We start from the raw sequence: 16,730 nt of genomic DNA on the forward strand, positions 1-16,730 counted from the left end.
GCATCATTATCTGTGCCATAAACCCCCCCCCCATCCAACATCCACGTGCTCACAAGAAAAGGCAACAGTAGCCCAATTCCTAATACAAAATCAAAGAATGGAAAAGGAGGTAAGATCAGCAGGCAATAGAAAAGAACATAAATGATATACAGCAATGCGTACGTGGTAAACTCAAAGGTCAACCCAGCTCAAGACCCCGTTTGTTGCTTCTCCCATTGAAGGTATGGAGACCAAGCGGCTTGGAATTTGGAGACATCCGCATGTAGCGCCGCCGTAACCGCCGCCAGCTGACAAGAAAGATGAACTTTATGTTGTATGATTTGCAGCGAAGGTACATCCGCTGATTTCCATGCTTGCGCAATTGCCAACCTGGTTATAATAAAAACTTGATGACAAAAATGTGTGTGTTTCTTTCGGAGGGTCAAAGGCGGGTGATGAAGGAGCATAAAACTGGCTTTGTAAAATCCAGAGGCTCCGAGAAGGGTCTCCAACCAGTGAGCCACTGCTATCCACAATTCCCGTACCTTTGGGCATTGCCACCAGATGTGAAAGAAAGTCCCCGTACAGCCACATCCCCGCCAACATTGAGCGTCCATTGAGGGGTATCGCCGATGCAGAAGTTGAGGGGTAAGGTACCAGCGTGTAATCATTTTATAACAATTTTCTTGGTAGAGGGCAGAGACAGAGCACTGGCGTGCCTGCCTATATATATTATACCAGTCTTTTGGAGTCAATGTCAGGCCCAAGTCTCGCTCCCAGTGTCCCACATGAGGAAAGGGCGTCCCAGCAGGCTCTGCCAGAAGAGCATAGAGCTTAGAGATCATCCCAGTAGTTTTATCCACTGCAGTACATAGTTGTTCAAACTGTGACTTGCCCCTGCGTATGGAATCCATCATTCTGGGGGTGCGTAGAAAGTGGAGCAATTGGTTGCCCGCTAGGAAATCGGAAGAAGGTAACCGATAAAGAGTCTGCAGTTCTGGCCAAGTCATCAGAGTCCCTCCCTGAAGCACATGTTCGATGCGAGTTATCCCTTTCTTCCGCCAGGTGTGAAACACCCCATGCTGGCGTCCCGCAGGGAATTGTAAATGATTATAGAGTCCAGTAGTATGGTAATAATAACGATCACCCGCCAGTTTCATCTTCCATCGATCCCAGAGACGTAGCATAGTGTCCAGAGCCGTTTTCAGACCCATCGGAAGCCAGGTGGAGCGCGGCTGCCAAATAAGAGCAGTCAATGGAATGCCCCCCAGAACCTGCTCCTCGAAGGCGGCCCACTGTTTAGGAGATCGGCGACTATGCACATCGGTAATCGCCTTCAGTTGGGCAGCAACATATAGCCAAAGTAAATTCGGAACTCCAAGTCCCCCGCGGTCTCGAGGCTGAAACAGCAATCGTCTTGACACCCGGGGAGGACGCTTACGCCAGATGAAATCGAAAAGTATTTTCTGCCAGGAGCGGAGTATCGCAGTAGAAATAAAGATGGGGATGGTTTGGAAAAAATACAACAAACGAGGAATAACATTCATTTTAATAATGGCCACCCTCCCCAACCATGAATATTGCCCCCTGTCCCAGAGATGGAGATCCTGTCTAATCCGTCGCAGCAGCGGCGTGTAGTTAAGTCCAAATAATTCAGAAGGATGCGCTCCGAGGTGAACCCCTAGATATTTTAACACCTTTTGGGTTACCCTAAAGGGGTATAAGCGCGCGAGCTCGCCCATGACCGCCGGGGAGGCGGTGATATTTAGAATTTCCGTTTTGTCCATGTTGACCCTAAAGCCAGACACTGCACTATAAGCCTGCAGCTCCTCCGTGACTCCAGCAATAGAAGCCAGGGGGTGTGTAAGCGTGAGGAGGACGTCGTCCGCGAATAGGGAAATCTTCATAGGATTGGGCTTCATGGGTATCCCAGTAATGGAGGGAGAGTTACGCACCCTAATCGCCAGCGGCTCCAAGAATAATGCGAACAGTAATGGTGAAAGTGGACACCCCTGACGCGTTCCCCGTTGGATCAAAAAGAGGTCCCCATATTGGCCATTAACCTTAACTCTAGCTCCCGGATTCTGATAAAGACATTGAATCCAGCGCAAGAACCCCGGGCCAAAAGACATTTTTTCCAATGTGGCAAACAGAAAATCCCAGTGTACCAAGTCGAATGCCTTCTCGGCATCAATAGCCATTAGTACCATAGGGGCTTGTGCCGTGTTGGCCAACCAAATCGCATCAATCACCTTACGGACGTTGTCAGCGGCCATCCTACGGGGTATGAAACCAACCTGGTCACTATGCACTAATAAAGGGAGTACCGTATTAAGCCTAGCGGCCAGCACTTTTGCCAAAATTTTTAAATCCATGTTGAGCAGTGAGATAGGGCGATAGGAACCGCACTGTGTGGGATCCCGACCAGGCTTTGGGATGACAGTAATGCCCGCCACATTGGAATGAGGGGGCAGGGAGGCTCCCTTCTGTAGGCCATTAAAGAAGTCAGTCAATGGACCCTCTATTTGAGTAAAACTTTTTATAATAACTGCCCGTGAAACCATCCAACCCCGGCGATTTACCAGTCTTAAGGTCCCCAACGGCCGCCTGGATCTCAATAGCCTGTATAGGAGAGTCTAAGTAAGCTTGTTGGGATTTAGTCAAGGTAGGTAGGGGAAGCAATTCAAGGTAGTGATCCACTTGAGCAGGCGTAATGGCAGGGTCCGCCTTATATAATTGGGTGTAGAACTGAGTAAAACAACGGCGGATATCCTTAGTCGCCGTCAATATAGTTCCCACCCTGTCCCGTATCTTGGCTATTAGAGTTGCGTAGGTATGCTGCTTAAGCAACCTCGCTAGAAACCTGCCCGCCTTATTGTGTCCCTCATAATATCGTTGCCTGGCCCGGAGCATAGCATGGGATATCTCCTCCGTGTCCAGCAACTGTAATTCAGTGCGCTTGTGCCGAAGGCGGGCGAGGGTAACTCGCGTGTCAAGAACGCAATGTCAGCTAGAAGAGCATTGCGCCTTGCGTCTCTAAGCTTCCGCAAGGCTGAGGAGAGTGCTATCAAGTGCCCTCTCATAACCGCCTTGGACCCCTCCCAATAGATCCCAGCATCTCCCACCGTCCCCCTATTCAGGGACAGGTAATCCCGCAAGTGAGCCGCCAGTTGTTCACTATGTCCTGGGTCTCGGAGTACTTCTTCTCTAAGTCGCCAAAATCTACATCCCGGTTCTGGGTCCCGCAGGCCAATCTTAAGCCATACCGGAGCATGGTCTGACCATGTTATGGCTCCTATATCCACGTCTAGCACCTGATTCTGAACCCCCTTATCCACTAACAGAAAATCCAGGCGAGAGTAGGTATTGTGAGGGTTAGAATAGAACGTATAAGTTCTGGCCGTGGGGTTCCTCTGCCGCCATATGTCTAAAAGACTCCATCCATGCATTATAGCCTTCAAAGAGGCGGTAGCTTTCCAGCTCCCTGCCTTACGGGGGTTGGAGGAATCCAACCTAGGGTTCCGCACTACGTTGTGGTCCCCCCCCCAGATTAGTATACCCTCTGCATACGAGGATAGTACATCCTCCATCTTTGTAAAAAATAGATGTTGATCTACATTAGGCGCATACATACTAACAATACTATATATACGGCCGTCCAACTGCATCTTCAATAAGATATAACGGCCCTCAGGGTCAGCAATATGCGATTTATATTCAAAAATGACAGACTGAGCTACCAGGATACCCACCCCCGTATATTTAGAAGTAGAGGTACTAGAAGCAAAATAACCATGGGGGTACCCAGTAAAGCACAACAGGTGTTCATGGCGCTTCCTGGTGTGCGTCTCCTGAATAAGGGCAATATCTACGCTTTGGCGTCTGAGATCTCTAAGGAGGTACTGACGCTTCATAGGGGTATTAAGTCCCTTGACATTCAGGGACCAGATCTTTAACGCCATTTGTCATACCTTTTAGAAGGATGCATACCACGCTGCTGTAATAGACCTCCATCTCCATCTCGGGCCACCCCCGCATATAAAAGGAACCAAGCTTTACCCCCAGAGCACGTGGATGAAAGAAGCCCCTCCCCTCCCCCCCCCTCCATAACCCTGTTTATCCCCCATTGGGATAACTCCAACAAAGCGGGGGTCTTAGCAACCAGCGAGAAGAGTCGCTCCCCGGCCAAAATATATATATGTAATGCCCACCTAATATGGACCAAACCCACATGCAATACAACAATGCTTACAGATCCCGTAAATGATGCAGAAAAAGAACATGTCGCCCAGTATCTGCAGTTCAAGTGTTAGTGGAAGAGATGATCAGTCCCCTCAGCCTGTAGGGCCAGTAGTGGGAGCCTTCCATGCTCCCGGCGGTGTCCGACCCTGCCTTTCCAGCCTACGTTTATTGCCCACGCGCTGCCAGCGTGGTGTCTTCGGCAAATTGGGCAGTTGCGGCCCAGCGGGCGTGGTAACCGAAGGAACAGGCAGCTGGTTCTTTGCAAATACCTCAGACGCTTCTTCGAAAGTACGGACCCGAAAAACGGCCCCCTGATATTCAAACTGAAGGCCAAAGGGAAAGGTCCATTTATATCTGATGTTCCGGTCCCGCAGGGTGCCAGTAATTGGACGAAAGTCAAAACGCTTGCGTAGCGTGGAGGCCGCAAGATCGTTGAAGAAGCTGATTTTATGTCCTTCCCAGTCCCACTCACGCTGTGTGCGAGAGCGCGCATACAACAGCTCTTTTTCTTTAAAGGACTAGAGACATACCAAAATGTCCCAGGGTTTTTCAGACGTCTTAGGCCCCAAGGTCCTGTGCACACCCTCAATGCGAAAATTAGGGCCTCCGACCGCGTGCCCCTCCCCCGCAGGTCCATTTTCCTGCATAACATAGTGGAAAATTTTTTGCACCACGGACTCACAGTTCAGGAAATTTTCTCCTTCAGGCACCCCCCGAATGCGCAGGTTATTGCGGCGGGACCGATTCTCGAGGTCCTCCACCTTGTCAGCCAGTTGTGCCTGATCTCTCATACTCAGCTGAAGCGCGTCGGCCATTTTGTGGATCGTGTCAGCATGGCCCTCCACCTTAACATCCAGCTCATCCACGCGGTTACCGAGTGCGGCTAAATCCTCACGCAGCTCGTCCATGTGCTGCATCAGGTCAGCCTTGTGCTGTTTCATGTCCGCCCGCAGTCCTATGAACCAATCCCGCATCTCCGCCCGCGACGGCAGGTCAGAGATTACTTCGGGAGCCAGGTGGTCCGCCGCGATTTCGGCGCCAAGGCCCGCCGGCGCGCCCTCCACAGACTCCGTTTCGCCCGGTCCCGGTTTCGTGTAGGTAAAACGCTTTAAATCACAACCCGGTTTCAGATTTGCCATCTCTGGGTAATGGGCGACGAGTTGCGCGAAAAGCTGCGAAATATCGGGTGCAGAAAGAGTGGGTTTGATCGCTCGCAGGTTTAGGAAGCCAGGAGCTCTCGAGCTAGGCGGCCATTCCCGCTGGTGACGTCAGCGCGCCCCCCACCTTAGGAATTTTTAACAAGTCCAGGCAGTCCTCAGGGAGCGGGTATAATTTATCCATAGCTCTTCCAACGCGAAGACCCATCTCTGGGGACTCCCATTCCCTGAGGAGCAAGCGATGCATAGGATGAAAAGAGAGTATGCGGTAAGGCCCCAAGTCCTGCCAGGACCGGGTCCACGTTTGGCGTCATCGCCACAGAACCATCTGGGGGGGGGGCATCAATTCCTGAAGAACAAAGGTAATAAGAGGCTCCAGCTCCTTCTGCTGAAATAAGCGTAGGACATGGGGATCATTGCCCTCTAAGGGGGGGCAGTAGAATCATCCTACATCAAAAGGGTCCAAAGGAGGTCCACCAGGGGAGGGGGAGCTCCCGAGACTACACGAACCCTAATAGGGCCCTGAGGGTCCAGGACAATGTCAGGGGAAGACACTGGAAAATTAGGAGGTTTGGAAAGGGGGGGGGGTGGGAACACCTCCCTCTAAACTGGCCAGGTAAGAATCATGCATTAACAGAACAAATTCTGAGGAAAAACGGGCCTGGACCGAATTGCTTACGGGGGGGGGGTGGGGGGGGGGGGGGTGTCAGAGCCAGCACCCCGAGAGCTAACCGGGCTCAAATTGGGTGGAAAAAGTTGAGAAATAGAGTCCCCTGCTCCCAGAGAAGCAGGAAGTGAATGCTCAGAAAAATCTATAAAATGGCTGCCGCTCCCACGCGATGAAAACAGCCTGGCAGCACGTCTGGGAGTCCTTCCCTGCGGTTTTATTGGCGATTCGAGAGAGGAGCCTTCACCCCCTGAAAGGCACCTAGAACAAACCCCCTCGTGGGAGAGTCAGGAGGCAGACTCTCCACAAGCAACACAAAGTGGCTGCGGCACGAGGGAGCCGCGAAACTGAGAATCAGCTGAGCTGGGAGCAGAGGAGGTAGGTGGGAGATTGAACCCCCGCTCTCTCCACAGAAATAAAAAAACTGCTGCCTTTTTTTTTTAAACAAAAGGAAGAACTGTAAGAATAAATAAATCTGAGAAATATAAAGTAAATTTTATTCAGAGTCAGGGGAATGTAACTCTTCCCTGAAAGGCACAACCGAGGAATGGGCATCTTGGGGCATGGCAGCAGAGAAAGTGGGGAGAGGGACTGGCACCACCAGTATCACCCACACAGGTCACTGGGAAGGGAACCTAGGCTGATAAATATCAAGGGGCAAAGCCACCCTAGGAACCCCAAGAGTGAGGGAGACAAGTGTCTACCCTAACACAGGCAGTCAGAGAAAATAATTCTGTCTTTTTTTTTTTTTAAATGTATATAAGAAGCAAATTAAAAAGGTACTTGCGTGAGCCTGTCCCTAAGAAAGCTTGCCCTCTGGGTTTCTTCTAACAGGGAACCAAAGGGTGAGCTGTTCCACCTGCTGGAGACAAATACTGATGGTTCTGGGTGGGTTCCGTCCTTATATGGGACAACCTCAGAACTCTGGTCTGTCTCCACCTGCTGGAACGGGGGCTCAACCAATGGTCTGACTGATCTGGGTATGTACAGGGAAATTAAAGACCTTTTTTTTTTACACAATGTTACCGGTCACTTCGGGTCCAAGTCCAACTGGGGGGAGTGAGCCGGGCACCCCTGTGTCACCCCCAGTGTAGCTAGATTGCTGGAATGAGGATCCCCCACTCTTCAGCAGCCTCTGAAACCAGGGGGGGATGGTCCCCTCAGGACCTCGCAACACCCTGGGAGGTGTAACCCGGACCAGCAGGCAAGTTTGTGGTCCTTAAAACTACCCTGAATATTTTTATTTATTTATTTTTAACTACCACCTAAAACTTAGGCCTCAGCTCTGACTAGGTTTTGCACACCCTCCACCTGCTAGGAGACAGAAGAATACTGCCAGACTGCAGGTGGCACCAGCCTAGATATAGGCAGAGTTTTGGTTTGTAAACTTCTGTCTCCATCTGCTAGAGGGGGGCAAAAACCAGGAGTCTGGATTGATCTGGGTATGTACAGTGAATACAAGTTTGTATTTTTTTTTAAACTAAAAGACAGGATACCAGCAAGAATTTTTACCTGTATGAAAAGTCTGGTCTTTAGATTTGTGTCACAATGCACAGCAAAACATTTAAGCTGAAGATCCTGGTTTATCTTCAGTCTGAAAACAGAAATACATGTTACTAAGCAGAACATTATATAATTTGCACAGCATTTCCTACATCCCCGGCTTAGAAATTTTCATCTGTACCTCCCTCCCATCTGCAAGAGATGTGTCCATGGGCAGTTTATCTGACAAACTGTAAGGCTTTCTTACAACTCTGCCCCTGAACAAGTCTATGCAACACATCCTAATCAGGATCAGAATATATTTGGCTAGTGCTTTTATTATATAAAGCCATTAAACTAAAATGCACTTGGGGGAGTCTAGTTTTACAGAATTGCTAAATAAGAACTAGAATATTGAAGTAGCAGCAAATAATGAAAATCAGAAAATAAGCACTAGATAAACCTTTTGGGGATGTAGGGGGGGGGGTTTCAACATGACACAGCCACGTATCACCCATAACTAAGCATTACTAACATTCCTAACAAAAATGATAAAGCAAGAGTCAGTCAGTACTCTTTATGCCATGAGAAAAGTTGCATACTGCCGTGGTCAAAGAGCATTTCACTGGCGCAATAGACTCAAATGAGCTCAAGAGAAGGATGCGGACATGAGCAAAAGAGTTACCTCGAATTACAGGACTATTCCCACATATGAACTAGCCAAGAGCAGCTTTCGTCTCAGAAGTTTCACTGGAGGCACAACACTTCTTTCGCCAAGGACACTGCTGTTTCCATAAGCTAGCAGAGGATTCTTAGAAGTTTAAGGCATCAACAAACCCAACTACCCAAGACCATTCTGCCTGCCCTAAGTGTTCCTGCACCATCTGCTATAAAAAGGCTGAGCTAAGCTAAATGTGTTCATCCGTAACACAGAATTTAAAGGTGATCAGGGAACATATCCTCCTTTTCTAAGTACTTCCTTGAAAGGAGCCATAATTTTATTATATCAAGCTACCTTAAAAGCCTATTCCATTTGTCCAGTTTACAATACTGATTGGCCAATCCTGTAACCATCTCTTTATGTCAAATATCCTCAACACTCCTGCTTGTGTTGTCTTGAGTCACTAGATAACATTCTTTCAACAAGAACTGCATGCTGGAACACCACTGGACAGAAAACTCTTTGCAACAATGTGCAATCTGAGTGGTGCATGATCACCCATAACATACCACCAGAACTACACCCCACAAAACAAATGTTTGATGCAGCACTGTTGATAAATTGTATTTAAGTGTTATAGCAGGATGTCTATATCCCATCTTTAGGGTAAATGTGACATGTAATGTGAAACATGAAATGGTATACTAGTGTGTAATGACTTGCTTAGCCTCAGAACCTGACTGTCCTCTAAAACATCCCTGTCAGAACATTTGTGTTGTGTAGTGAAAATGTAATTTCCAGGAGCAAAGTTAGTTTCAGACGGTCTTTTAATAGGCTCCGTGAAGCCAAAGAAAATATGAATACAGGAATTCCTTAACCAGTGTGTACAATATCAATGAATTGTTGATTTCTTGTAGTAAAAAAGGACAATACAAAAAAATATTTTCAAGTCTTAATTCTGTGTTTACATTGTACAGTAAAAATAGCTTGTTATGCAACCTGAACAATTAAGTAACATTTCTTTAGATAGAAAGGGGGCTTGCTTCTCATACACCAGGTCCACTTTACTATGCTAAAGGAATGTTAAGTCAAAAAGCTACAAACTTGTTCATAGCTGGTTCGGCTTCCAGTAAACACCCAATTAAAGATTTTTTCTATTTCAGACTGAATCAGCCCAAACATCAGGTTAAAAAATTTAAAAAAAAGAAACCAAATCTTGGCTCATAAGGGTACTGACAAAAATGAATACAGTGCTTTCCAAAAAGCAAACTGAACAGAAGCCTTAAAAAACACCAAACTGAAAAATGTATGCCATATCAGAAGTTGTCAGGCTGTGTTTTACATTAGAACAATTACTACAAAGAGTTACAAGTAGATGTACTACACAATAACGATTCAGCGCAGCTCCAAAAATCTTTACAAACACAGCCTTTGGAAGGACGATCTTGAGCCAGGAAGGATTTTTACTCGTGTGTAGCTGAGGACAAGAAGCAGGCAGAATTGTAAAGGCACTGAAGCAAAGTGACAAGTTCCAGCATTCAACTCCCCTAAGTTTTTTTTTTGTCTGAGAGGCAATTTCACTTCGTGCCTTAAATTTCCCCCTCCCAATCCATGACACATTGTCACAGTACCTGCAGGTTCTCAAACAGCTTAGATGCAAGGTGGTGATCCTACACATGCATTATAGCTAGTCTCCCAGGTAAGTGGGAAACTGTAACAAACCTAATATACAAATACTCCCAGCCTTCAGTATAAGATCACATGGATACAAAATATCCCCACCCATTTCTTATTCCCACTGAAATTTAAACTTACCGTAACTGTCATAGCTGTCTCTGTAGGAACCTCCTGAGCGATCACCATAGCTTCCCTGACTCCTGCTAAGAAAATGAAATTTCTGAGAACCTAGTTGGTGAGCAACAGAACTGCAATAGTGGTGCTCTAGGGAGCAATTAGAAACAGTATGTTAATATGTAATTACCTTCCATAATACTCTCTAGACCCACCATATCCACTGCTTCTTGATTCAAACCTACTGCTGCCACCATACCCTCTGTCTCCACCACCTAAAGAAAAAGAGATTAAGTCAGCTACTTACAGAACTCGTAACCTACTATATTACCAACATGTTCATGGCAGACAATTATTTATAAAAAGGAAAATTAGTTTACCTGATAATTTTCGTTCCTGTAGTACCAAGAATCAGTCCAGGACACCTGGGTTGTGACTCCGCACCAGTAGATGGAGACAGAGCAAGATCTGTCGGACTTAGCTACATATAGCCACGTGCCTCACACAGCCCCTCAGTCTTATGTAATGTCAAAGTAGAACAAGCTAAACAAACCCCAAAGGGTCCCAATTCAAAAACCCCAATGGGAACCAGGCTCCTCAACCGGAGAAGCAAACCAAGAAAAACCAGAAGTCAGATTAGGTGAACAATCAAATAGCGAGCGGACTCTCCGTTACTTCAGAAACATGGGTGGGATCCTGGACTGATCCTTGGTACTACAGGAACGAAAATCAGGTAAGAAACTAATTTTCCTTTCCCTGTACGTTCCAGGATCAGTCCAGGACACCTGGGATGTACCAGAGCCATCTTACCGAGGGTGGGAACCAGAGAGTCCCGCTTGGAGCACCCTCTCTCCGAAACCCCCAGAATCAATGGCCTGAACGTCCAACTGGTAATGCCTAGTGAAAGAGTGCAACGACTTCCAGGTGGCCGCCCTGCAAATCTGAGGCGAGACTTGCGAGGACTCTGTCCACGAAGCCGCGTGCGACCGTGTCGAGAGAGCCCTAAGACCCACGGGCACCGGCTTACCCCGTACCACATAAGCCGAGCCAATGGCCTCCTTGAGCCAACGTGCGATCGTAGTGCGGAAAGCCGCCCCACCTCTTTTCGGACCGGAAAACAGAACGAAGAGGTGATCAGAAACCTGGAAAGGATTAGTGACTTCCAGGTAGCGAAGGAGGACCCTCTGCACGTCTAGCTTCTGTAAATCCCTGGATTTCGGATCCGACAAGTCTGCAACAGGAAAAGCAGGAAGCTCGATAGATTGATTCAAATGAAACGGCGACACCACTTTTGGTAAGAAAGGAACCGTCCGTAAGTACACCCCTGAATCCGAGATCCTCAGGAACGGTTCCCTCAGGACAACGCCTGCAACTCCGAGACTCGCCTCGCCAAGGAACACCGTCTTCAAAGTAAGATCCTTGAGTGTTGACCGCTTGATTAGCTCAAAAGGCGACGAGCACAAGACGGAAAGTACCCAGTTGAGATTCCAGGACGGACAAGGATGGCGCAATGGCGGACGCAAATGCTTAGCCCCTCTAAGAAAACGCGCTATATCCAGGTGTAGTGCTAGAGACACCCCCTGCACTTTGCCCCTGAGGCATCCAAGTGCCGCAACCTGAACCCGTAGGGTACTACACGAGAGACCTTTGCCAGGCCAGCCTGAAGAAAAGTTAGAATATTGGAGACGGAAGCCGAAATAGGATCCAGGCTGCGCTCTACACACCAGTCAAAGACCGCCCAGACCCGGACATAAGCCAAGGACGTGGACTGCTTCCTGGCCCGCAACAACGTGGAAACCACTGCATCCGAATAACCCTCTTCAGACACTGCCTCTCAAAAAGCCATGCCGCAAGACAAAAGTGATCCGCATCCTCCAAACAAACGGGGCCTTGACGGAGGAGCCCCGCAAACCCCTGAAGACGAAGGGGAGCATCCACCGAAAGTTGTATGAGGTCCGCGAACCAGGCCACCATCATCACTGTGGACAAGTGCAGCTCTATGCGCCGAAGCACCTTGCCTATCAGCGGCCACGGCAGGAACACATACAGCAACACGTCTGTCGGCCAGGACAGAACCAATGCATCGACACCCTCGGCCCCTCATTCCTGCCTTCTGCTGTAAAACCGTGGGGCCTTCGTGTTCTGGAACGTGGCCATTAGGTCCATGTGGGGCGTCTCCCACCTTTCGCTGATGAAACGAAAGGCGTCCTCCGCCAGTTCCCATTCGTCAGGATCCAGGTGATGACGACTGAGGAAGTCCGCCTGAACATTGTCGACGCCGGCATGCTGCTGAGATGTCGCTCCGCCCAGTGCATCAAGCGTTGCGTCTCCTCTGCCACCAGTGGACTTCTCGTCCCGCCCTGGCGATTGATGTAGGCCACGGTGGTAGCATTGTCCGACAACTCGGACCGCCTGACCCCGAATCAGCGGGAGAAAGGACTGCAGCGCCAGGCTTACCGCTTTGGTTTCCAGGCGATTGATAGACCATTGAGATTGCGCCAAGGACCACCGGCCCTCCACCAACCTGCCCAGGCAGACCGCTCCCCAGCCGGAGAGACTGGCATCTGTAGTGACCACCGTCCAGTCGGGTACTAGCAGAGACACTCCGCACTTTAAATGATCCGCTTCTAGCCACCAGCGCAGACTGACTCTCACTTGAGCTGGGAGCGGCAGTGGTAGATGGAACTCTTCCGACACTGGCTTCCAGCAGGAAAGCAATGCTGATTGCAACGGACGCAGGTGGGCGAAGGCCCAGGGCACCAAAGCAAGCGTCGAGGCCATAGAACCCAAAAAAGTCAGATAATCGCAAACCAGCGGAAGTCGAAGAGACAATAACCGGCGTACCCGACTCTGAAGCTTGCACACCCGCTCCCTGGAAAGAAACACCTTGCCCTGCTTGGTGTCGAACCGGGCACCCAGGTATTCCAAAGACTGGGTGGGAACCAGATGACTTGTTGAGATTGACCACCCATCCCAGGGACCACAACAGATGAGGACCCTGTCTATCGTTTGCCGACACAGAGTCTCGGACTTGGCCCGAATCAGCCAATCGTCCAAGTAGGGGTGCACCAGAAACCCCTCCCGGAGCTGAGTCGCCACCACTACCATTACCTTCGTGAACGTGCGGGGAGTCGTGGCGAGACCGAAGGGAAGGGCCCTGAATTGATAGTGCCTGCCCAGAATGCAAAACCTGGAGGAACCGTTGATAAAACGGTTGGATGTCGATATGGAGATACGCTTCCGTGAGGTCCAGGGATGCCAGAAACTCGCCCGGGCGGACCGAGGCGATCACAGACCGAATCTCCTTTTTGAAATGGAGAATGCGAAGACATCTGTTTACCCCTTTCAGATCCAAGATTGGCTGTGCCGTCCTTCTTTGGTACAATGAAATAAATGGAGTAACGGCCCTCGCCTCGTTGACCAGGAGGTACGGGAAGTATTGCCCCTAAGCTTTCCAGGTGCCGAAGAGTACCCTCTACGGCATCGTGCTTCCGTGGACACTTGCAGGGCGACACCAGAAACTTGTCTGTCGGCGTCCTTGCAAAATCTAACGCGTAGCCTCGTCTTATCACGCTGAGGACCCACTGATCAGATGTTATTTTGGCCCATTCCTTGTAGAACAATTCCAGCTGGGCTCCTACGTTTGGGACGAGCGACTGGAGCGGACGCGAGGGACGGACCGGCCGTATCTCATTGGGAGGTCTTGGACCCCGAGCCCCCCGGGGCTCCCCCCTGTCTACCGAACCGTTTCCCTCGAAAGGACTGCGGCCAGGAAGAGGATCGGGCGGAACCCGCACGGTAGGAGGGACCAGAGGACCTCTGGGGCCGAGATTTCCTGTTTCCCCGGAACCTAGACCTACTAGGAAAAGAGGATCGAGTCCGAAACCTGTCTTCAGGCAGCTTAAAGGCCCTGTTTTCCCCGAGGGACAACATCAAATCATCTAACTCTTTGCCAAACAACAATTTTCCTTTGAACGGTAGCGCCCCTAGGTGTGCCTTGGCAGACCCATCCGCCGCCCAGTTGCGAAGCCAAAGGAGACGCCGCGCTGAAATCGCCGAAACCATGGATCTGGCTGAAGTACGAAGGAGGTCATATAGAGCATCAGCGCTATAAGCTATCGCCGCCTCCAGATGGTCTGTTTGCGTGGCCTCTGCCTCCGAGAGGTCAGCATTGGCCTGAAGAACCTGGGCCCAGCGCAGGCTCGCCCACATGGCGAAGTTACTACAGATGGCCGCATGGACCCCCAAAGCCGAAACCTCAAATCTTCTTCAGCTGCGGCTCAAGCTTCCTGTCTTGTATGTCCCTGAGGGCCGTGGCTCCTGTGACTGGAATTGTCAACCTCTTAGTCACCGCTGACACTGCCGCATCCACCCTCAGCAACCGGAGAAGCTCCAGGGCATCCTCTGGCAGTGGGTAAAGCTTATTCATGGCCTTGCTGACCTTCAGACCCAGTTCTGGCGTATCCCACTCACGGAACAAGATATCTGACGCCGCAAAGTGGAACGGGAAAGCCACGGCTGGTCCGGTGAGACCCAGGAGCACCGGATCCATGTTTGCATCAGGCTGAGATACCACCGGAGGTGCTTCCACCCCCAGCTCCTGGAGGATAGCCGGTATAAGAGGGCCCAGCTCATCCCTCCGAAATAGATGGACCACCTTAGGGACATTGCTGGCGACGGCCTGTGTGCCTTTGCCAGTACCGGGCTGAGAGGAACCGTTCCCCGTAGCACCATCGACACCACCCCCCCCGGGGGCTCTTCGGCCAAATCTCCGTCCTGCAACGAGGAATCCGAATCAGTGTCCTGCGGCACGCCTCTCAAGGGACACTTTTCCCTAGGGGGCGCGAGGGTTGTTCTGGAAACTGCTCCGGATTTTCTCTTCCGGGATCTGGAGCCTCCCCTGGATCCCTTGGCGCGAGATTTTCCCTTTCCGCGCTTGGGCTCTTGTACCTTAGGACTTTGCGCAATAAAAGCGCAAAGTCCAAGGAAAAGGAGGAGTCAGACTCCAAGAACTCACTTCCGCTGGCCTCCACCGGTGAGTCAGCCCCCCTGGGGAGGGGAGGGCCAGTTGCGGGGAGAGCGTGGGAGGCATGCCGCCATCTGCAGCCTTCCCTGCACGCGGCGGTGATCGTGCAGACCGGGACCGGCCCCGGATGGTCCCTTACCGCCGGCCACACACAGAGCAAATCCCGTCGCGCGAGAGATGCATGCGGGCCGAGCCGCATGCGCGGCAGGCCTTGAGGCATCCAGCGGGACCACGAGTCAAAAAAAAGAGAAAATTAATCAAGAAATAGACACCTGTGCCAAAACAGCCCCCCCCCCCCTGCGAAGGAACGGAGAGCCGGTGCAACAAAGAAACTTTTTTTTTTCCTGTTTACTGACTTGGTGCTGTCCTTGGTCCTGAGCTCCTGCGGGGGTGAGTGAACCGGGCTCCCTGGTGTCACCCCCAACTAGCAAGCCGGGTCCTCGACCCTAGAAGCGGCCTCTACCAGGGGGGATGGTCCCCTCAGAACCTTCCGACACCCCCTGGGAGGCAGGACAGCCGGAGGATCTTCCTGCTGCTGTTCCCCAACAACCAAATCTATCTTCCTTTTTTTTTTTTAAACTTACAAAAAAAAAAAGTAAAGAAACCTAAGCCTAACTACCAGGCCTAGCCAGAGGCTGTGACTGCACCTGCACCATCTACTGGAGAGAGAGTAAGACTGAGGGGCTGTGTGAGGCACATGGCTATATGTAGCCAAGTCCGACAGATCTTGCTCTGTCTCCATCTACTGGAGATGAGTCACAACCCAGGTGTCCTGGACTGATCCTGGGACATACAGGGAACATTCAACAAAATAATTACTAAGAAACTGAATCTTTAGAGCTCTCCAACACTTTTCTATCATAATCCAACTGGGAGAAAATTCCAGAGAATTTGGGGGAAGCTTCAAAGAAAGCTCATTCACTGGCTACCACAAGTCTCAGATTTCAGCAATGATAGTGCCAACTGCTGACCTTCAGAGCATAATGCCCTGGCAGGTGAATGCAGACTTTCCAACTTTAAGTACATAGGACATTTACTATGTTACACTAACAAGATAGGTAAAAAGCAGTTTTTCTCTGCTAATTTTCATTCCTGTAGTACCACGGATCACTTCAGACTGCTGGGTTTTGCCTCCTGTCCAGCAGATGGAGACAGAAAACTTGTAGAGCACCCCCTATTATCCTGGTGTGCTACCTGTATCTTCAGTATAAACAGTCTTAAAGCAGAAAAACCTAACATTGTAGATCAAGCAAAAGACAAACAGGTAATTGTGGAAATAAGCACAAAACTGGCTAATGAGAAAGCCAAATGTAAACAGGGTGGACTCAAGCAAAAACTGAGCGATAAGCCTCCGTAAAGGGAGGGAATCTGGACTAACCGTAGTACTACAGGAACTAAAGTTAGCAGGTAAGAACCAATTTTCCTTTCCCTGTACGTACCCGCATCGGTCCAGACTGCTGGGATGTACCAAAGCTTCCCTACAGAGGGTCCCATTCAAACACCACTACCAAAAGTTGTTTATGTCCAGAGCCTGGACATCCAAACGGTAGTGACTAGCGAAAGTGTGTAATGTCTTCCAGGTCACCGCTATGCAGATTTGTGGCGAAACCAACTGACTCAGCCCATGAAGCAGCCTGAGAACGCAACGAATACACCTTCAACCCCTCAGGGATAGGCCAGCCATGACAAATGTAAGCAGAGAAATAGCTTTTCAACCATCGGGCA

At 50.0% G+C, this 16,730-nt stretch overlaps 1 protein-coding gene across 4 annotated transcripts in view; it reads right to left on the reverse strand.

Moving 5' to 3' along the window:
* LOC115097458 (cold-inducible RNA-binding protein-like) overlaps positions 1 to 16,730 on the reverse strand; it is an 81,467-nt gene that overhangs the window by 22,229 nt on the left and 42,508 nt on the right. Inside the window, exons 5-7 of one of the 4 annotated variants that reach the window (XM_029613302.1) lie at positions 10,170 to 10,254; positions 10,004 to 10,065; positions 7,558 to 7,639 (exon numbers count right to left, since the gene is read on the reverse strand). In XM_029613302.1, coding sequence (XP_029469162.1) covers positions 7,635 to 7,639; positions 10,004 to 10,065; positions 10,170 to 10,254 — 152 coding nt within the window. In that variant the 3' untranslated portion in view covers positions 7,558 to 7,634. Of the gene's footprint in view, positions 1 to 7,557; positions 7,640 to 8,997; positions 9,666 to 10,003; positions 10,069 to 10,169; positions 10,255 to 16,730 lie in introns of those variants that run through there. The other 3 variants (XM_029613301.1, XM_029613300.1, XM_029613299.1) reach the window with 3 other exon arrangements.

Source organism: Rhinatrema bivittatum, chromosome 8, assembly GCF_901001135.1.
Source record: "Rhinatrema bivittatum chromosome 8, aRhiBiv1.1, whole genome shotgun sequence".
NCBI lineage: Eukaryota > Metazoa > Chordata > Amphibia > Gymnophiona > Rhinatrematidae > Rhinatrema > Rhinatrema bivittatum.